A 22,683-nucleotide genomic window follows, 5' to 3' on the forward strand; every position below is an offset into this window, starting at 1 on the left:
ATAGCTCCGGCAGTCGCCGCTCCGGGGCCGCTGCCGCTTGAGGCGGGAGCTGACCGGCCGCGCAGTCGTCACCGTCGCCGCCTCGGGGTCCCGGCCTCTGGGCCCTCCTGCGGCCGCCATGAAGCTGCGGGTCCGGCTTCAGAAGCGGACCTGGCCGCTGGAGATGCCCCAAGCGGAGCCAACGCTGGGGCAGCTGCGCGCGCACCTGAGGCAGGCCCTGCTGCCCACCTGGGGGTACAGGTACGCGAGAGGCGGGGGCGCGCGCGGCGGGTCGGGGAGGAGCGCCGGGTGGCGCGGGCACGCCCCGAGCTGTCACGTGAGGCCGGGCGGCGAGCTGGGCGTCGTGGGGCCAGCGGTCCTGCACTGTGACGCGCAGGCCGGGCGGCTAGCGGGTGCTGGGGCTGCAGCGTGCGGGGTCCCGGCTCCCAGAGGTCATGGCCCGGCGTCTCGGGGGCTCCGATCCCCTCCAGGGTGAGGCTTCGCTTCCGTGTTTGCAGTAAACGAATCTAGGGATAGGCTAGGATGCAAAATTCTCACGTCCTTTGAAATGTAAGGTTGGAAATTATGGGTTTGGCTTGGGTTAAACCTTTCGAGGCTCTCAGGGGTTTAAGTTCACCATCTCCAGCTGTCGGAGTATTTCAGTGAAAAAGTTTGGAAAGTACTAGAAGGAGTTAGAAACCTGCCCTCCATCCGAGGCCACCTGTAACCTGGTACCGCTGCTTTCAGGCTGCAGTTACCTTAAGGCTCCGTTAAGTGTTTACGTGCCAGGCGCCGCTGTGGGCACTTTGACTTCCCAGCTGCAGTTTTACAAAGTGCAGTGTGTCGGTCTGTTTCAAATAATAATATTTTCCTGGGCAAGATGTTGCTTTTTTTTTTCTTTTTGGATAAAAACTATGGAAAACGTTGGCCTTATGATGACCCTGGAGAGCTTGCAGTTTGGGGGCAGTGACATTGAGAAGTAATGGATCAAATTCTGTTATTTATGGGGCCGCAGACGAGGCTGCTTTGTTTCCAAAAGGGTATCCTGGGGACAGTAATCTGGGAGTAGCGGGACAAACGTAAGGGTGGTCCTCTTCAAATACTGAGCTACCGAATTGGAATTTGAGTGTGCTGAGAAAAAATAAAAAAGATGTTCTTTGGGGCTTTTTAGATGAATTCTTCAAAAGAAAACCTTTCTGTTAATTAAATGGTTCCTTCGTAAGACTTTTATAAACTTACATTTTATTTTTAGGGAATTCGGTAAAATGAGGCCGTATTATGAACGTCTCATCCTTTCATTTTTCAGGTTAAGACAATGCTGCATTCAAAGTCAGCCTTTTTTCCTCCAAATTAAAAACATAAATACAGAAAATGAGGCATTGACATAACTCCTTTTAGGTATTATATTAATTGACATCCTGTTGTTTTTTTCTTGTTGTTAAACCTAAGTGTTTTGTATGCTGGCATCATTACCCCACCACGAATTGTCAAAATTAACTTCTCTTTTTATTTTCATATATATGTATATATTTTTTATTATTTTTTAATTAGGTGGGACACTCTGGAAAGGATGTGAAACGCAATATGATGCTTTGTTTACCCAAGAGCCCAAGTTAGTTTCGCTTTCAGGTTTGTTTTTACGGTCGAGGCTGGTTAACTGGAAGGAATGTTAAGCTTCAGCTTGTGAAAGTAAATTCATTCTTCTGAAAGTATGTTCATTTTATAATAAATGGGCAGTTTAAAAATGTGTCCATATGATATTATTACTTTTAAAGTGTCCTTGCTGAGCAAGTGGATCTGGGATTGTCATAAAATAATTCTCAAAGGCCTGGAGTTTCTAGGGTGGCAGTTCCTGATGAAAATATTATTCTTTTTCACAGTTTCAGAAAACAGGATCAGTAACGACTCTCCTGGAAAACCATATATTACTCTAGAAATAGCTCTTCCCTTTTTCTAAAGGGGAGGCCGACATTTTAGTAAGCAGACATTTCTTTACCTTTTTTACAAATCGATATTTGAACAAACATTGTGCTAGATACCATTAAAAAAACAACCTTGTGCTGTGACAAATGATCCATAAAAACATAGTTCATTTGAGGTGTTTTTCTTTTTTTCTGCTAAAAATGGGATGTTGTTTTTCTGGGTAGTTGGCAGATTTTCAACATTTATCAACACATTTGAAAACAGAGGCATTGCTACTTATTTTCTAATAAGCAGGAGTAGTTGTTAAAGCTTCAGTAATTTCTCTACCAAAGACACTTTAATTGGTAAGAAAAAATGTATATGTGCAAGAAAAAACATAAATGAATTATGGGGAGCACTTTTGAAAATGTAGCATTTTAAGAACAAATAAACAGAACATGATTTTCAAAGGACTTCATCCTTTGTTAATCTCTCAAAAAGTTAATGAAGTTAACATTGCTGAGTGTATATGTCTTATAAAATGTTCTGCAGTGGTTTGTTAATTATTCCTCACCACTATGTAATGAAATGATGATGGTTCTCTCAAGGTCAGATAATCTGCGATGCAGAAAGGATGGGAGTTCCTTGCTTCAGACTAATTTGAGCTCTTAGCTTGTTTAGCACAGGGTTTTTGGATTTGTGTTGTCTTTCACATAAAAGACATTATAACTGGTGTTCAGTAAGAAGGTTGAACTTATCAGTAGGAGGGATGAATTTATACTCAGTCATCTACATGCACTCATCTGACTTTTTGTGGTTACGAATATTTGTTTAGGACATGGGTCTAGTATTTTGGAACCATAAGCTAACTGTCCTGGAAGGATATTGTTAATTAGCCCTGATTTCAGCCTCATCTTGATCTCTCCATCTAATGTTTATTGGTTGCATCCATTCCACAAATACTTGTATTTGCCAAGTGCTGGAGATAACAGTTTTGAACTAGACAGACAAGGTACCCATCTCATGAAACTTACTTCCTAGTTGTAGGGGTGGGGAAGAGAGCGGATAAGCAAATAAATATGATATTTTCAAATAGCAATGTTGTAATAAAAATAAAACAGATGAATGAAATAGAGTGATGGAGGCAGGTGGAAGGCTTCTCTGAAGAGGTGACATTTGGGTTGAGACCTGGATGATGAGAAAGACTCAAGTCATTTGAAGAACTGGAAGAGCAGATGCAGAGGCCCAAAGGCTGCAGTGAGGTTGATCTGTTTTTAGGAATGAGTCGAATGGAGAACAGCTAGTAAGAGGATGGGTGAGGTAGGAGAAGTGGGTCAGATGTTGGGCTTTGGAGGGCATGTTAAGGATTCTATTCCAAGGTCAAATAGAAGCCATTGGAGAATTCTCAGCAGAGGAATGATGTAATATTATTTATATTTTAAAGAGGCTATATTTCATTGAATCTCAGTTGCTGTCAATCCTGAGATGCACATTCTTATGTCACACTAAGTGAAAAAATGCTGTCCATTAAGCTGTGATGTCATCGATTGTAAGAAGCATCCTGTTTCAAAGATGACAAACTATAAAAAAGTGTGTATCTTAGAATTGATGAAAACATGGATTAATGATAGAGAATTACTGATCCTATCCCCCAGGCTAGAATCTATAACCTAAGCATTTGGTAATAAGAATAAATAATTTTGATACTTTTTCCAAGCTTTGGCTTTCCTCTTATCTTCGTTTTGTTTTCATTAGTTCTGCTGGGGTCATACCATGTACCTTATATATGTTTCAAATGTATTACTGTGGGTAATGGTAATAGGTAGCCTTACTATCCTTATCCGTCTTTCTTGGCAGTTCTGATACCCGGTTTGCAATTACACTGAACAACGAGGATGCCCTCACTGGAGATGAAGAGACCTTGGCTTCATATGGGATTGTTTCTGGGGACTTGATATGTTTGATTCTTGAAGATGCCATTGCAGCACCTAACTTACCTTCATCCACAGATTCAGAGCATTCCTCACTCCAGAATAATGACCAACCCTCTTTGGCCGCCAGCTCCAGGCAGTCCAGCATGCAGGATGAACAACTGCGTGATTCATTCCAAGGACAGGCAGCCCAATCTGATGTCTGGAATGATGGAAGTATGGTGGGTATTAAAATCGAGACAAGAAATGGAGTAGTTGATAAATCATACTGAATAGCTCAATTGAATTCTGTACCAGTCAGGATAATTATCATCAGTAGACTGCAGATTATAATCTTATAGAAAATTTATTTTTATTTTAAATACTTTATTTTTATTGAAGTATAGTTGGTTTACAATATTATATTAGTTTCAGGTGTACAACGTAGTGATTCAATTTTTTAATAGATTGTACTCCATTTAAAGTTATTACAAAATAATGGCTATACTTCCCTGTGCTCTACCATATATCCTTGTGGCTTATTTATTTTATACACAGTAGTTCATATTCCATATCCCTATCTTGCCCTTTCCCAACTGATGACCACTAGTTTGTTGCCTATACCTGTGAGTCTGTTTCTGTTTTGTCGTATGCATTCGTTTTATTTTTCAGATTCTACCTATAAGTGATAACATAGAGTATTTATTTGTGTTTCTCTCTCTGACTTATTTCACTAAGCATCCTGCCTTCTAGGTCCATCTATGTTATTGCAAATGGCAGAATTTAATTCTTTTTTTTATGGCCGAGTAATATTCCTGTGTGTGTGTATTTTAAGTTTTTAAAATTAAAAAAATTGTCACCTCAGACTCTAGATGCTGATGTAAATTTGAAAATATGTGCACTGATGTTTTCTTCCCAAACCAGCTCCTCCTCTGTCAGTGGCAGTACTGTTTTCCTGAGCTTAAAACTGTGGAATGATTTTTGACTCCTTATATCCAGCCCCTTAACAAGCCCTGCCTGTTTTTCCTTTCCATTCCAGGCTTCCAGTGTGTGTTCTTCAGTTTGCTTTCTGGGTTCATCTTGTTCTTGCACATTTTTTTTTAAAATAAATTTATTTTATTGATTTATTTTTGGCTGCATTGGGTCTCCGTTGCTGCGTGCGGGCTTTCTCTAGTTGCCGCGAGCGGGGGCTACTCTTTGTTGCGGTGCACGTGCTTCTCACTGCGGTGGCTTCTCTTGTTGCGGAGCACGGGCTCTAGGCGCGTGGGCTTCAGTAGTGTGGCTCGCGGGCTCTAGAGCGCAGGCTCAGTAGTTGCGGCGCACGGGCTTAGTTGCTCCGCAGCATGTGGGATCTTCCCGGACCAGGGCTCGAACGCGTGTCCCCTGCATTGGCAGGAGGTTTCTTAACCACTGCGCCACCAGGGAAGCCCCCTCCTGCACATTTTTGATTATGTTGTTCCCCTGCTCTTAGGTAACTCTGTGTCATAGGTATACCTGGGCTCATAATTTTTGAACTGAAAAAGTCCAAATATCTCTAGTTCAACCCTCTCATGTCGCAGACGAGGAAAATGTTGTCTGTCCTCCTGTACCTAGTTTTTAAGGCTTTCTGAGCAGTTGCACAACAACCTTTGGGGGCTAGTTTCTGTTCCTCCCTCCTGTCAACTGCCATCTGCAGTCAGACTGGACCCCTCCTCCTCCTCCTCATGGTCCCTCTCGCAGCAAGCACCTGCGCACGTGCGCACCTGCACATGCTCACACCTGCATGCGCGCGCACACACACACACACGTGCACACACGCACACACACGCACGGCCTAGCGACTGCTTCGCTCTCTGCTGTTGCTGCTCGCCCGGCATGGAACCCCCTCCCTGTCCTCTCTCTGCTGTCCGCATCTCTACCCACCTTCCAAGGCCCTGCCAACGGCAGCCCAGTAGTTTTCTTCAATTCCTTTGTATTGATCATCTTTATTGCCTTGTAAACACCTCATTATTTACTATTCTGCCTTTTGATTTCTTGTATGGCACAAATGATCACTTTATTACTTAATATTTTAATACCAGTACACATGCCATCTTGTTAATTGTTTTGTGTGTGTACATTCATCATGTCAACTTAATTTTTTTTTTGCAGGCTTTAAATATTTATAAGTATTCATTGTGCCTATATGTCATCAAGTATAGACAGATATTAAAAAATACTTTTTAGCTGATTGGTAAATTATAAAAATCATCTATGTCTAGATTTTTAGTAATAGTATCCAGAGAGATTAAGTAAGTTAAAAAAGCTTTTATAAAGCTCAAAGTATTTTTATGAATTTTCTTTTCAGAAATTATTATGTATCTCTGAGATTCTGTCTCATAGAAGTAATCTAGAGAATGAGTAAGAATATTCAGTCAGATATTTAAATTACATTTCTGAATCTTTTTTGATGATAGACTCATTCAGAGATTCTGGTAGAAGGATCCATTCCCTTTACTTTTCATAGTGTATATGATGGTTACTTTACTAGTTTCCTTTTGGAAAATTTTGAGACATTAGTATTGCCTCATGTTAGTAATTTCAATTCTAAAAGCGTGCTGTTTTTTATTCTACGACTTGTATAGGGTGACTGTAAAATCTTAGTGGGGACATAGATGATTTTTATAATTTACCAATCAGCTAAAAAGTATCAGACCCTAATATTAGGGTCCTGTTCCATACTTGTTCCACTCATTTGTGAATGACATATGACAAATGATCTGTTTAGAGAGGTGGTGCTAAACATTTTTTTCTCATCTCCACATGCATGAAGAATATGATAAGTACTTATATCATATCAGGATGGCTCAGAGAACGTCAGTGGTTCTCGTGGAGTGAGAGTAGAGTTTGATAAGCTCACCAGGGGATTCTGATATCTTCCTCCCATGTCATTATCAGTCTGGGGTAACCTTTTAAAATATTTTTCCCACATATATTCTCTCCCATACGACTGTCAGTAAGTAGTAAATGGCCAAAAGTTAGGTATAAGAAGCAAAGAGCATATATACAGGCATACCTCATTTTATTGCACTTAGTTTTAATGTGCTTTGCAGATACTGTATTTTTTACAAACTGAAGGTTTGTGGCAACCCAGCGTTGAGCAAGTCTATTGGTGCCATTTTTCCAATAGCATTTGCTCACTTCTGTCTCTGTGTCACATTTTGGTAATTCTCATAATAGTTCAAAATTTTTTGTTATTATATTTGTTATGATCTGTGATCAGTGATCTTTGATGTTACTATTGCAAAAAGGTTACGACTCACTGAGGGCTCACGTGATGGTTAGCATTTTTTAGCAAAAAAGTATTTTTAAATTAAGGTATGTACATTGTTTAGACATAATGCTATTGCATACTTAAGAACTACAGTATAGTGTAAACATAACTTTCGTATGCATTGAGAAACCAAAAAAGTTGTGTGACCTGCTTTATTGTGATACATTCACTTTATTGCAGTGGTCTGGAACCCAACCTGCAATATCTCCAGGTACGCCTGTAATTCATAATTTAGTTAGGTGTTAAGTGGTTTTAATAAGTAGTTTCTCCTTTCTCAAAAATATGATGGAGCGTCGTTTTTAGGTAATATGGATTGTCATCAACCTCTAGGTTTTTACAAATGAATTTGTATCTTTTCCATAAGCCATCAGGGCTCAGGTCCTCAGGGATTTTGAAAGAAACAACCTCTTGTTCCCTTACATTCTTCCACCGTTTCACTCATATTATGTAATTTTAATTTCCTCTGTTCCTTTCCTAATGGAAATACGAACTTAAAAGAAACATGTGCTTTGCATTAAGAGTTGAGCACATATCTAGGAAATAGTCTTTCTGAGCAAAATTAATATAGGTAACTCAGTCTTACTGAAGCAGTGTATTGTGTCTAAAGGCCCTGAACTGTGAGTCTGGAGATCTTTGTTTATTTCAAATTTTTATTAGCTGGTAACCTTGATTATGTTATTTAATCTGAATCAAAATTACAGTACATATAAAAAGGGGATGTCATCTGTCTTACCTATTTTACAGAATTTTTGTGTGGTGTAAATTAGAAAACAAATCAAAAACATGAAATTGTAAGAATTGTAAGATATTATCCTTCAGCATTTGTTCAACAAGCATTTACTGAGTACCTACTGTGTGCCAGGTATTGTACGGGTGTTACAAAAATGGGTGACATGTAGTCTGTTCCTTTCTAAGCTTGTGGTCATGGTAGGATATAGACATGTAATCAGAAAGTTGCAATACAGTGTGATAAAGTGCAATAATCAAGGCCTTTGCAAGGCAGAGAGGTAGTCTGTAACCTGAAGAGGTGGGGAATACCAGAATGGGGAGGAAGGGACTGTGGAATATGAACTTGATACAGAGTCAGGGATCAGGTGATGAAGGGCCCTGAATGCTAAGGAGTTTAGGAGTTTGGACTTTATTTTGTAAGCCTGCATTTCTCAGCATGGCCTCTATGAAAAACCTGTGAGATTATAAGTAAGTGTTATGGGGATGCTGAGTGTTAAGGAAGGAGGATAGTGTTTCTTGGTTAAATGTTATGCACACTTTCTGTTATTATTGGACTTCTCAGAGCTTTATAATGCCAAAGTGTATTTTGTGAATATGGAGGGTGAGGTTAGGTGGCTATGTCATGTAGCATTTCCATACTTATTTGATTGTAGACCTCTTTTTTCCTAAGAACACTTAGGGTCACATTCCAAGGCACAATTTAGGGCAGTGCTGCTGTCTGCATAGGGGAAGTACTGGCAAGTTTAAGCTGGGACATGGGACATAATTGGATTCTCAATTGTCAAAGAACTCTGGCAGCAGTGGGTGGAATGTATTGGAAGACAAGAAAGAGGAGTGAAGGCATACTTGGGGAGGCTGTTGCTGGAGGTTAGGAGATAAATGAGTCTGAAGTACCACTGGAGTAGGAAGGGGCAGATTTTGGAGATATTTAGGAGATAGAGTCAGTGGACCTTTGACAGCTAATCATATTGGGGGTGGCGCTTAATAAGGTCGAGGGGGAAGTCTAGGATGATTTCCAGGTGTTTGGCATATCAGCCAGAATTAATGGAGATAAGGAATTCGGGATGGAGGAGCAGATTGCAGGGTCATTTGTTGAGGAGGGCTTGCTGAAAATGTGTACCATTTCTGAACCTCTGAGCGCTAATCTCAGTTCACTTTGAATACAAAATTTACTGTGAAAAGATGAAAGTCTATTTAAAGAATTCGTTGTTTTTGTTATCCTTTTCAGTCAGGGCCTAGTCACAATTTTGAAGCTGAGTCAATTCCAGATGTCGTGGATGCGGAAGAGGGCACAGGTTTCTTTCCCTCAGAACCAATGCTCTGCAGCGAATCGGTGGAAGGGCAAGTGCCACATTCATTAGAGACCCTGTATCAGTCAGCTGACTGTTCTAACCCCAGTGATGCCCTGATAGTATCCATACATCTTCTCATGTTGGAGTCGGGTTACATACCTCAGGTAAGACTACAGAGAGCAAAAGTTTCCCATTAGAAAAGGGGTGGTGTTCTAGATTTCTTTATTAAGTGTGTTTGGGTATTAATGTAAAGTGTCGAACACAGCGATGAGCATACAGTAGGCAGTCAGTAAATGTTCCCTTCCCTCTTTTCCTTCTTTTTTTCTCCTTTATTTCCTTGTCAGCTTTTAGTTAGTATTATAGAATTGATGGCAACTTTGGTTTAAAAAAACCCAAAAGTTTATATGTGATCATATGTAGGTAAAATGTTGTCAGTGCGTGTGGATTGGGCATGACTAGATAGATGGCTCACCAGGTTATTTTTTATGTTAGTGGTTCTGTGAATTGCCACTAACTTAGTAAGATTCAGTTAGGAAGAGGGATGTTGTTCTTATGCTGTAGTTGCTTACCTTCATTCATTCATTCCTTATCCATTTGATAAATGTCTGCCAGTGTCAGGTGCAGTGCCTTGTCTCTGCTTTCAGCTTGCTTACAGTCCAAGAGTAGGAGGGAGAGACAAGTATACAGACCGTTATACTGTATTGGCTAAATTGTAGGAGAAACACATACATATATAGGATGCCAGAGATTCACAGAGGAGAACATTTAGAAGTTTTTCAAATTTTAATGTGCTTAAGAATACTTAGGGATCTTATTAAATGCAGATTCTGATTTAATAGATCTAGGGTGGAGCCTGAGATATTATGTGAGCATACTCTACACGATAGCAATGCCGCTGGTCTGTGGGCCATGTTATGAGTAACAAGTATATAGACTAATTCAGTGATCATTGAACACGTGCACCATGTCATGCCAGGAATTAGAATATAAAGATACTGGGACAGTCCTTATCCTCAAGGAGTCTGTAAGTGGGGGAGAGAAACAAAAAGGGAATTATAACATATTATAATACAATTAATAACATAATAGAAGTATATAACAATAGAAATAGGAACAGAATGTTAGAGGGTGAGAGAGTGGGAATGACAAAGGATTTGTTTTGAAAAAGGCTTCACAAAGGAAGTGGTATTTGAACTGGGATCTTGCATAATGATACGGCTTTGCTAGGCAGAGAAGTGAGACTTTGAAGTGAGAAATCAGTCTCTATCTCTGATGTTATTTTATCTATTTGAACAAAAGTTTTGATGGCAGATAATATATTGTAACTTTTTTCTATCAAAGTTTTAAATATTAATAGAAGTATTAATGATTTGATAAATTTTATTAAAGGGACTGTATGGAATGCTTATTTGTAGACAAGTTAGGGGCCTCTTGGGTTTTTAATCTTTTTGAGAGTAATACGGTTCTTCATTATTTGTTTCCCTTTCATTTCACTCCCCAGGGGACTGAAGCCAAAGCTGTGTCCATGCCGGAGAACTGGAGGTCGGGGGGCGTGTATAAGCTGCAGTACACACATCCTCTCTGCGAGGGTGGCTCTGCTGCTCTCACCTGTGTGCCTTTGGGAAACCTCATCGTCATAAATGGTAATTGGATGGCATAGTCATGCTTGTTAGTTTGTGAATCTTTACATGTTTCTCTCCAGAAATTTCATAGCCACTTAAGTGATGGGCTATCATGATGCAGTTAGGAGTCTTTCTCAACTTTGTTTAATCCCAAGCCCACTGATAACATGGGTCTGAAAGGTTACAGAATACAGGGCTGATGTTTATGCTAGCAGCCTTCACTCTAGAGGCAGCTATACTCTTTTGCTGTCTTAACTGTGTAATTGTTTTGCTCCAGGGGGAGTTGTGATACTAGGAGTAAAATGAGTCTATTACATATGAACTCTTTAAAGAATACTTTTTCTTTATGCCTGTGGATGGCTTTTTAATTTTTGTTTTACTAGCCAAGGTCTTGAACTGAGAGATGGTGAAAGGTGAGGTTGAGCTGGGATCATTTTTTATCTAGTTTGGCATCTCTGAATGCATAGAAGTACCGCTAAGGGTTCTGAGGCCTCAGTATGTGTGTGTTTTATCCCCCTACTACCCACCCTCAAGTAAGTCACTCTGAATAGAGTTTCTTTTTCTAGTTCTCCTCTTTCATACTAAGAAATTTCACTGGCTAGCAATACATTCTATTTTTGTATTTCATTTTAGCTCAGATGCCATCCAGAGATCTATACCAGCTACCAGGGGTCTATGGAGTAGTCTCGTAATCACACATCCTGGAGATCCATTTGAGTGACTAGACTCTTTTGTTTTTGCTCTGGTTTGACTTTTGAGCTTCACCCTTCTAGCTAAGTAAGAGAGAGTGATCAGATTGGAATGCCTGCATTTTTAATTTTTCATTACAGCTCATCTTTTATACAGCAGAGGCAGTTGCCTTGACGTGTCTTAGCTCTGGTTTTCAGCATGTTCTGCAGCTGCTAGTTTCTGCTGAGATGGGAGCAGGGAGGTGGCTTGGTAGAGCCACTGTCGCTACTTGAACCTTGAGCAGCAACACGTCTGCCTGTTTCATTTAGTGAGGTCCCTTGTAAGGTTTTGTTGGGAAAAGCTTTTTCTGCTAAAGTCTATTTGAAAGCCACTGACATACACTGTGATCTTTGAACTAAAAGGTAGTTTTAGGTTCCCTTTATGTAATTTCTTCTATTTCTTTTTAATCACTAGGTTCTTTGAAGTGTTATTTAAAAGTCTCACGTTTTCAGCTTTAGTGGTGTTTCACATTTGTAGGACGTGACTGATGGCACTAGGACCTAGCAGTGTCTCTTCAACAGTTCATCACAGTTAGCAAATGTAACTTTTGGCTGGGCATTCTTATACAAAGAGGGCCAACAGTATCTGATCATACTGCTACATCACATCATCACTTGCAAGGTTGCAGCTGTCAAATAGTAAATGTGAGGTTGTCATTTTTGCCTCAATTTCTTATAAATCACTTTAACGACACGTGTATATTAATCTTTATTTACTAGTCTTAAGATACTTAACATAGAGAATAGCTACTAAATGTCTTAGTTTCTGATGCTTTGTTCCTTTAATAATTCTTGGCAAATCATCTACTTGTGGATGTAAGTGGCAGACAGCCATTCCAGAACCATTCCAGGCCTGGTTCTTTGAAAAGGAGCAGTATGTCCTTAAATCTTTGCTTCACCCGAGACATCCTGCTCAGTGCACATGTGCACGAGCACATCACTGGCTCTTTCATGGAACGAGATGAAGTGTGCCTTTGCATGTAGGATTAAAAATGAACCCTCTGGTGATGTCAAGAATATTGATCCTCTGAGTTTAGAGAGAGATGATACTGTGAAAACTAGCAGGATTCTTTTAATAAATAAGAGAAGACTCACTGCCAAGGGTTAAATAAAAAATAAAGAGTTTTTAGTGACCTCATTAGAAATAATGATTGTATTGTGTTTAACTGTCTCCTATTAACCTTGTTGCATATCTTTCAATTATTAATAAGCTGCTGTTGGTAAGACTTAGTGGGTTTCACATAAAGGTGCTTACTGTAGTTTTAAAAAGTGTTTTAGAGTGATTTTACTTAATGTGATGCAGGTTTGCACTTTGGACTTTGCTGTGAGGGAAGGAAATAAGCGTAGGGCAGTTTGTCTGTATAACGTGTGTTTCCTATATATGGGGGCAAAGGGAACGCAAGTCCACACTAAAAAGTGGAGGCAGTTGATGAAATGGCAGAACTTTTTCATCATCTTTCTGTTGCTTATTTACAGCTACACTAAAAATCAACAATGAGATTAGAAGTGTGAAAAGACTGCAGCTGCTGCCAGAATCTTTTATTTGCAAAGAGGAATCAGGTAATATAACCATGATTGAACTTCTGGGGTGAAGCTTTGAGAGGTTCACTTTAAAAAAACAGAAAGGTAATGTTCAAAAGACTTAACAGTTTCTGGATGAGATTAAAGCAAATTTAAGACAATGTTGCAGAGTTTCGGTTTCTTTCCTGTTTCTCTTAGGGTCTTGGATACTGAATTATATTTATACATCACACACCATTGATGCTTCATAATTTCTTTCCTTTTTTTTTAAAATAAATTTATTTATTTTATTTTTGGCTGCATTGGGTCTTTGTTGCTGCACAGGGGCTTTCTCTAGTTGTGGTGAGCGGGAGCTACTCTTCATTGTGGTGCACAGGCTTCTCATTGCAGTGGCTTCTCTTGTTGCAGAGCACAGGCCTAGGCGCGCAGGCTTCAGTAGTTGTGGCACGCAGGCTCAGTAGTAGTGGCACATGGGCTTAGTTGTTCTGTGACATGTAGGATCTTCCCAGACCAGGGCTCGAACCCGGGTCCCCTACATTGGCAGGCGGATTCTTAACCATTGCGCCACCAGGGAAGTCCTGATGCTTCATAATTTCTAAATTACTCTTTGTGGATTTTTCTAGCATTGTATTTAACCAGTATGGAGAGGATCTCTGTTTTGTGAAAACCATACAATGCAACTTCATTATCGAAGATTATTGAAGGAAAAACTGCACTCAAAATGTTTGCTCAGGGGCTTCCCTGGTGGCGCAGGGGTTGAGAGTCTGCCTGCCGATGCAGGAGACACAGGTTCATGCCCCGGTCTGGGAAGATCCCACATGCTGGGGAGCGGCTGGGCCCGTGAGCCATGGCCGCTGAGCCTGCGCGTCCGGAGCCTGTGCTCTGCAACGGGAGAGGCCACAGCAGTGAGAGGCCCGCGTACTGCAAAAAAAAAAAAAAAAAAAAGTTTGCTTAAACTTATATAAATTTGGTTGCTATTTGATACAGATTGGAAATTTACCAAAAGTTTGCATTCTAGGCATGGTTTTGCTTATGTTCTATAAAAATTAATAGATGCAAAGAAGACGAGTTTTCTTTTTCAGTTAAACCCAAAGTGTGAGAGGCAGGTAAGTAGTTGAAGGAGAAGAGATGAGGTGGAAGGGGAATTAACATCTTTTAGTACTTGTCTTTTGCTGGACATGGGCCTTTACAGATGTATTTTTCATTTTATCCTCATAGTAAATTTAGGCGGGTTTTAAAATCCACATGGGGAATGGTGTGGAATAGCAGGGAGATGGGACTTACAGCAGTGTCTTTTAAGGGAAGCTACCTAGATCTAGATCTTTGCTTTGAAGGTCTTGAGACTTATTCTTGTTAGTTCCCAGGGGAGATCAGGCCCTGAGAGACTAATGTATATAAACTAAAGCTGATAAGAAAAGGAGACATCAGATACGTATTTATAATGGTCTCTGAACATTTAATGTCATACTAGGCCAGTGTTTCTCAACCATTTTTTCATTATCAATCCCCTAAGGAGAGTTTGTACACATATTTCCCCCCAAATCATTCTCCCTCATGAAATTTTAATTTCATAGATATACTGTACACTTATTTGTATACTGTGGCCCTTTGGAGGGTCACAGACCAATGTAATAGCTGGGATTTTTGCCTGGTTGGGGGCAATATTGTTTTTGTTGAGAACGCATGAACTAGACTGATAAATCTGTAAAGATGGTCTTACCGTTAAGACCAGAAAAACTTGAAATTCCTTGGCTATAACACTTTATATTCATCTCTGTACTATGGAGGACCTTGCTGTGGGGAGTAGAAATACTCTACATTCTACAGCAGTAGAGGTTGTTATGCCCATTTTCTAGATCAGGAAACAGGTCTAGAGGAGGTTAAATTACTTCAAGGTCACAGAGCTAATAAATGGTAGAATTTAGGATTGGAATAGATTTGACTCCTGAGACCTGTTTTTTAAGAACAATTTTTACAGGAATATAGCTCAGATGATCTGATTTCTGTTAAATAAGGAAAAAGGAAATGAAAAAGGAGGAGGAAAGTTAATACTGTTAGATTGCAAGTTTTCAGATTATATTGAATATTTTCAATATGTAATTTTTATGTTGGGTAGGAATATGCTGCTCCATTTGACAAGTCATTTTAATCAATTTTTACTATGGCTTATAGTACCTAGGTACTGTTATTCTTTTATTTGTAAGTTCCTAATTACTTTTATAGTAAGGAAAAATGTGTTTAAAGATGATTCAGCTTTCAGAGTTACACATTGTATTACTTCCTCTTCGACCAGAGACTTTGGTTCATTTCTGTTTATGTAGGAATTGTGAAAACTAACTTACCACTTTGATTTGGTTTGGCGGAAGTAGAGAACACCATTTCAAGTTTTTCCATTTGATTGTGTGTTTTGATTTTTCATTTAAAAAATATTCTAGGGGAAAATGTAGCCAAGATATACAAAGATCTTCAGAAGCTCTCTCGCCTCTTCAAGGACCAGCTGGTGTATCCTCTTCTGGCTTTTACCCGACAAGGTGAGAAATGATAAATCATCACAGGTTGAATGGCTGGAAAGAATAGTAAGTTCACATATGTTTAAGGGTGACATAAACCTTCCCTCTTTTCTTCCCTCTTTTCTCGTCCTAGTGGAAATTCTGCTCTTTTAAGACTAAGCTCAAATGTTAATTCCTTAATTGCTCTTCACATCCTCTTTGTATCTCCATTGCATTTTATATGTATCTTTATTATAGCCCTTTATCCAGTGTATCATAATAATTTTTGACATGATTTCTCTCCACCTAAGGTTATGAATACCTTGAAAGCAGGGAATATGTCTTTTTCACTTTTGTATTCTCATGGCCTAGCACACGGTCAGGCCTATAGTAAGTGTTCAATAAATACATATATAAATAACGTATAGCCTGTAAATTTGGTCTACTTTTTTTTTTTTAACTATTTATTGGAACTCTGTGCTAGGTACTTTGGATATTTCACATGCATTCTTATTTAATGCTAACAACTTTGAAGTAGATTTTACTCTCATTTTATAGATGGTGAAGCTAATTCAGTGAGGTTTATAATTCACTGAAAATCCTTGTGTTAATCAGCTTTCTCTTTGTGTTGTAGTAAAAAGTATTTTAAAATCTTAAGTGAACATTTATGTCTCACTTGCCTACGTGCTGTGTGGGGCTTGGCTTTGGCCGAGGAGTGGTGAGTAGTCCTCATCCAGGGCTTGCTCTTCTTGTGGCACAGGGAAGAGAGGACCAGTGGCGTAACCATGTGTTGGTTTTTAAAGCTTTTGTTCACAAATGATATGCCACTTGCACTCACATTTCACTGGACAAAACAAGTGAAAATGGCCAAACCTGGACTGTGGGATGGGGAAGTATAACTATAGGGTAGAAAATGATAGGGTAGAATCATAATCTACCACATTCCTTTGGCTGGTAAATAATTTCAGGTTTATACAGATAGATATGTGGCTTTTATCTGCTATTTGTATGTAGAAAAATGATATTTTAGGTCTCAAGTTGCATGGTGCCAAGGCGATTATAATCATAGTTTTCTTCTTTGGCTGGTGGTGAGGGAAAAGAATAATGTGAATTTTAAAACCCCTTACTGGACTTTGATTATCTTTGCTAGTTGAGAATGGTATCCCATATATTCAAAGGAGCTAATAATGAAAAAATAATTTTCATTTGACTTCAGAATATATTATTCTTTTCCTTTCTTGGTTTTGCTTTTGAATTTGTCTACCTCCCTTCTTTTTCAGCTAGATATCGAATAATAGTAATCTAACACTCGAGTGCTAATTATGTGCCAAACATTGTTGTGAGCACTCTGTATGTATTTACACATTTAATTCTCAACTCAGTGAGGTAGGTAGTATTACTAACCCATTTTACAGATGAGAAAATTGAGTTAGAGTTTAAATAACTTGTCCAAAGGCACACAGCTAATAAGTAGCAGCATTGGAAACCAATTGCACAAGCCAGTTAATTATCCATTTTCTATAGTTGAATAGAGAATTTTTTGCTGTACTGAATATCGCTTGAAACAAAGGAGGCCATTGGCTAGTATTTAGAAATTGTCATATTTATTTGATCTGTATTAAAAAGTAATTTGTTTCTCTACTAAAACATAAAGAGAATAAGGGGCTTGGAGTTAGTAGTAGTTATAGAGTTAACCTGGGGACAAAAGTTTGTTACAGATAACTTAAACTTGGATAATTGAGGATACCATCTAATTTATCATCTCTTTAGAAAGTTGGCAACTTCGGTTGAATATATGGGGAAACTGGATGTTCTTTACTCAGTGATACCTATCGTCTTTTTCCTTTTAGCACTGAACCTACCAGATGTGTTTGGGTTGGTAGTCCTCCCATTGGAGCTGAAACTGCGGATCTTCCGACTTTTGGATGTTCGTTCTGTCCTGTCTTTGTCTGCAGTTTGTCGTGACCTCTGTATTGCTTCGAATGACCAACTTCTGTGGAGGTGTTTATATCTGCGGGATTTTCGAGGTGATTTCCATGATAACATGTTAACAAGAAAAGGGTTCTTTGTTACTGAGGTCTTAATTACTCAGCTTGCCAGAAGTTTTAAGTTGTGGGCTTTTTTTTTTTAAGAGTAAGAAATAATCATAACATAGCCTTATTGTAAAGAGATTCTAAGCTTCATATACCTTTGTCTATGTCCTGAAAACTCTCCCCCTTCATTTCTGTGTTCTCTGCAATGCTAACAGTCCATTAGATCAAGCAGACTATTTCAGGATAGAAAACTGAAGTAAGACAGGTTTAATGTTGGATGAATGAAACGTTTTTAAATCTCTGTTTTTTGTTTTTTCTTTGTAGATGGTACTGTCAGAGGTCGAGACACAGATTGGAAAGAAGTAGGTATTTTTAAATACCAAGGCTAATATTCATAGCACAGAAATAACTCGTGAATTAATACATTAAGGGCATATTTTCCACTTTTTTATGATATAATGCAATGTTTAAATTAAATTTATTGCTAATTTTAGTAAATGAAAATGTTTTCAACTTCTACCTTAGACTCAGTCCTTAGTGTCTTGTAATTACACAGGAAAAAGAATCTTTAACACAATGACTGTTTTCACCTTAATATATTCTTCCTTCTTCTGTTGTTAAAAAAATTGAGTTGTTTTTGTGCTGGAGTAATCTTGAGCTGTTCAGCTAGCTAGAATAGTAAATTATGAAGAGAATAAGTTATATTGTTTTATTTGCAGATACCACTGTAAAAAGACATCGATAGGACACAGAAACTTGGGATGAAGGACTAGAGAATAAAATTCAACGGAAGTCCTCAAATATGTACAAAATACATAGTACTGTTCTTTAGGAATATGTTCCATCCTCTAAAATAGCATCTTTTTTGTTATTTAAATTGAGGTCCATTAGGGACATAAGTTAGGTGAGAAATTGAACATAAGTGCTGGCCCCCCACCCCCTTCCCTGCCAGTACCTTAACTTTTTATATTGTGTGGCATGACATTTTCAACAAATATTTAAATTTTCCACTTTCAAAAAAGGCTGACTTAAAATTGCATATCAGCTTGAGAGCTCTAGATTGCAGTCTTGAGAATACATGTCACTCAGTTATCCCTCCTTTGGATGTATTGTTACTCTAAATTGGCACAATTGCTCAGTTGCAGTGTGGTTAAAGAATAGAGTTCATTTGGCATTGTGTTCATATCTACTACCTTACTCATGCAGATAGAAACTGGTAAAAGTTCTCTTCTGTGCACTGTTTTGGTTTTTTTTTGCCTGCCTTGGTAGTATGGGAAAAGGAAAGATATATAGATCTATACAATGAAAGCAAACGAACTTTGGGGAAATATCCAACTCACTTACCATATATTGTCCTTGTTTTTCTATAGCTGTACAAGAAGAGGCACAAACAAAGAAAAGAAGCTCAGAGAGGGCGGCATGTGATGTTCCTGCCGTCGTCACCCCACCCCATTCCATTCTACCCCAACCCCTTGCACCCCAGGCCTTTTCCTCCCAGTTCTCTCCTTCCTCCAGGAATTATTGGTGGTGAATATGATGAAAGACTAACCCTTCCTTATGTTGGGGATCCAATCAATTCACTCATCCCTGGGCCTGGGGAGACACCTGGACAGTTCCCTCCACTCAGACCACGTTTTGACCCAATCGGCCCTCTTCCAGGACCTAACCCCATCTTGCCAGGGCGAGGTGGCCCCAATGACAGATTTCCCTTAAGACCTAGCAGGGGTTGGCCAACTGACAGCCGGCTACCATTCATGTGACTGATTTATAATCTCATGCTGGAGCTTGTTCTGGTTTTGTTTTTTTTTTTAAACTACAGATGTCATCTTGTTGGGGTGCTATCTCTAGTGTTTTCTGATTGTGGTGGTGAGAAATGCACTCACAGAAGCCTTTTGGTAGATATATTTAAAGCTCCAGGGGTGGTATAGCCCAAAGGTTACTGCATGACAGGGTTGGCCTTGGGAATAGTTGGTTCCTGACATCCCCTCTCTGAGTGAGTTACCCTCTAGAATGAAGGTTAGACATTGATAATGTTCTACACCAGAATAATAATAATAAAAAAAAAGTGTGAATCACACGGCAGTCTTGACTTTTATTACCGAAGGATATGTAATAAATATTCAGAACAGCTTTACAGCATGACTTGGACATTTCAGAATGATCAAAGGACTTATTCAGTGTCATCAGATTGTTGCAGGAGATTATTATTATTTTTGTAGTGGCACTCTTTTCTTCACCTGAAATCGTTCACAGAAGCCTGGTTTGTGGAATGAATACAAGCAGAGCTAGTTTGGTTGAACTGGACATGGAGTGAGTGCTTTGGACACCTAGCTCAGTCCACCTCCTCCCTCTCTCAGCAGCTGTTCCTCAGGCTCTGTGCTGAAACATCTGGGCTCTGAAGCAGCACTGTTTGGCCACCATTGGGTTGTTAGGGACTTGTTTCTGGCTTCTTCTGGAGTGGAGTTATAGTTTCTTTTTCCTTGTGTTTTGAGTGCTTGGAGCCTAATTTGTAATCTAAGTAGATGACGTATTTTAACAACAAAGTTACACTGCTTTGAGTGCTGCTCAGGTACTTGTTCTGCAAAGAAATCCTCTTATTATTTGAAGAACATTTTGCTTTTAAGACTTAAAATACACAGAATTCAAGTTTTATTTTTCCTACAACAAGAAAAAGACCAAACACAAATGTCTTAGCACATAAACAACTACTGGAAGCATGCTATAGTGACATTAAAATCTGAATCACAACACAGGAATAAAACACTGTTAGTATATGCAGAAAATAGGAATATTGCCAATGTCTTCCTGCTTTTTAAGAAATCTGTTTTGCATATAAGGAAATGGCTTGGAATGCTATGTGCTGCAAGAAAGTTTAGAGTCCTACACATGAATTCATACACATGAATTTTTTTTCTTTGCTATACGTATGTATTGTCTTTTTTCCATCACAGTGTAGAAAATTCAGTCAATTAATACGATTTTCCAGAGGCCATGTCACCTTTAGTAGCTTAATGTATAGGTAAAGGATTAGGGCTGTTGACATTCTTTTTTCCTGTGGTATTTTGTAATATCTGAGCTATAGGACAGCCTTTAAAAAAAGTGTCCACCAGAGGCCATATGGCTTTAATTGGGTCTGGGTTGAAAGAGTCACCCTGAAACTTCGATGGGTAAAAACATCCTGGTTCTCTAGTACACCTTTCTGTGGCCTTATAATGTTAGGTTGCGCTGTATGTGGGGTGTGTGTGTGTAGTGGGGATGGAAGGACATAGTGATGACCAGAAGCACCATATACTATAAAACAGTAGTTTTCAAAATGCATTCATTTTCGAGTGGTCCTTGAGAGGTTCGTGAATGGTGTTGGTGTCCTGCAGATACAGGTGCTACTTTCCGGCCTCACCTCGGACTTACTATCCTACATGACAGATCTCTCAGTTTAGGATACCAGTGGTGTGTCACACACCTAAATTTGTGGTCCTCCCAATAGTTTATTCTGAATTCTTTAAACCACCACCGAAGCTTTTCTTCTTGACTAGCTTTATAGTCAGAAGCTTGTAAAATCTACATTCTTTTCATTAGACTGAGACTGTTGAGTTTTACGTGTTGCTGGTGTAGGATGAGAATGAAGTCATGGTTTGGTCATAGCCTGTTCACTGCGTGACTTTCTGACACCACTTGGATGTATTGTGATAGAAGATAGTGTAGAGCAGGGGTCCCCAACCCCTGGGCCATGGACCGGTACCAGTCTGTGGCCTGTTAGGAACCGGGCTGCACAGCAGGAGGTGAGCGGCAGGTGAGCGAGCGAAGCTTCATCTATTTACAGCCGCTCCCTGTCGCTCGCATTACCGCCTGAGCTCCACCTTGTCAGACCAGCGGCGGCATTCGATTCTCATAGAAGCATGAACCCTACCGTGAACGGCGCATGCGAGGGACCTAGGTTGCCCACTCCTTATGAGAATCTAATGCCTGATGATCTGAGGTGGAGCTGAGGCGGAGATGCTAGCGCTGGGGAGCGGCTGCAAATACAGATTATCATTAGCAGAGAGGTTTGACTGCACAGAGGCCATAATAAATCAATTGCTTACAGCTCATATCAAAACCCTATCAGTGAGTGGCAAGTGAAAACAAGCTCAGGGCTCCCACTGATTCTGCATTATGGTGAGCTGTGTAACTATTTCATTATACATTACAATGTAATAATAATAAAGTGCACAATAAATGTAATGGCTTGAATCATCCTGAAACCATCCCCCCTCTCCCCTGGTCCGTGGAAAAATTGTGTTCCATGAAACCGGTCCCTGGCACTAAAATGGTTGGGGACTGCTGGTGCAGAATGCTGTGTAAGATGCACTCCACATCACTGGCTTGTAGCCTTAGTGATTTTCTCCCCCACCCCCACCCCCAACCCTGGCCATTTATAAATGAGAGCTCTGGTTTGGCATAGCTGGAAATCAAATCATGGGAGGTATCCTCTCTTAACAATGTAAGATTTTGTGATTCCCTATGTACAAACAGTTGAAGTCTGTCCTCTCTCACTCTTGCTTGCCTCTCTCCAATTCCTGAGATCACTGTTTAGCTTAATATCTCTGTAATTCCTCCACTCTCCCTCTGCTCCCTATACCTGGGGCCCTGAGCCAAGGCTTGTCTTGCTCCTACCCTGGGCAGTAGCTGCCAAATTACAGAGCCTCAGGGAGGAGCCAGGCAGGTCCCAGCTCTCCACTGTGCTGTGAGTGTGGTTAATACTCCTTTGGATAGCCTCCAGTTGACTGTAGGAGATCAGATACGGGAAGTACTAGTTAGGTCATGTGACATAAGGTTTCATCTTAACTGACTTAATGGCTCTCTTGGGATTCCCCAATAGGTTATAGCACTTAAGTTTCTGCTATCCCATAGCAAAACAGGTAAAATGTTAATTGAGAGGCAAGGGGATGTTAACTTGCTGCTGCTCTAAACTCAACAAAAGACCACAGAGCAGATACTTAAAATATGGAGTTTGGAAATTGGAATTAAAGCAGGAGGACCAAGCAGAATAGAAATAATGAAACGTATTTAGGATTTTAAAGAATTCTCTCTCTCTCTCTCTCTCTCACACACACACACACACACACACACACACACACACAATTGTAAGAAGAATGTTTAGTTTTACATTGGTTTTACCTTAAAGAAATAATACACTGAAATTTCAA

The 22,683-nt window shown here is 39.6% G+C and overlaps 1 protein-coding gene across 3 annotated transcripts; it reads left to right on the plus strand.

The window, feature by feature from the left end:
• Positions 1 to 19: 19 nt before the first annotated feature.
• FBXO7 (F-box protein 7) lies at positions 20 to 20,121 on the plus strand. 3 transcript variants are annotated; one of them, XM_029204877.1, is made up of 9 exons: positions 20 to 240; positions 3,739 to 4,033; positions 9,041 to 9,268; positions 10,606 to 10,747; positions 12,931 to 13,014; positions 15,411 to 15,506; positions 17,315 to 17,491; positions 17,822 to 17,859; positions 18,868 to 19,566. In XM_029204877.1, the coding sequence occupies exons 1-9, from the start codon at positions 119 to 121 to the stop codon at positions 19,255 to 19,257; spliced, it is 1,572 nt and encodes a 523-aa protein (XP_029060710.1). In that variant the 5' UTR covers positions 20 to 118; the 3' UTR covers positions 19,258 to 19,566. The 3 variants fall into 3 exon arrangements, with proteins under 3 accessions (XP_029060710.1, XP_029060712.1, XP_029060711.1); XM_029204879.1 differs by lacking the exon at positions 20 to 240 and adding an exon at positions 330 to 471 and having other exon boundaries at positions 18,868 to 20,120; XM_029204878.1 differs by lacking the exon at positions 20 to 240 and adding an exon at positions 340 to 471 and having other exon boundaries at positions 3,891 to 4,033; positions 18,868 to 20,121.
• Positions 20,122 to 22,683: the final 2,562 nt, after the last annotated feature.

This window comes from Monodon monoceros, unplaced genomic scaffold (genome assembly GCF_005190385.1).
Source record: "Monodon monoceros isolate NGI ecotype Baffin Bay Population unplaced genomic scaffold, NGI_Narwhal_1 Super_Scaffold_6, whole genome shotgun sequence".
NCBI lineage: Eukaryota > Metazoa > Chordata > Mammalia > Artiodactyla > Monodontidae > Monodon > Monodon monoceros.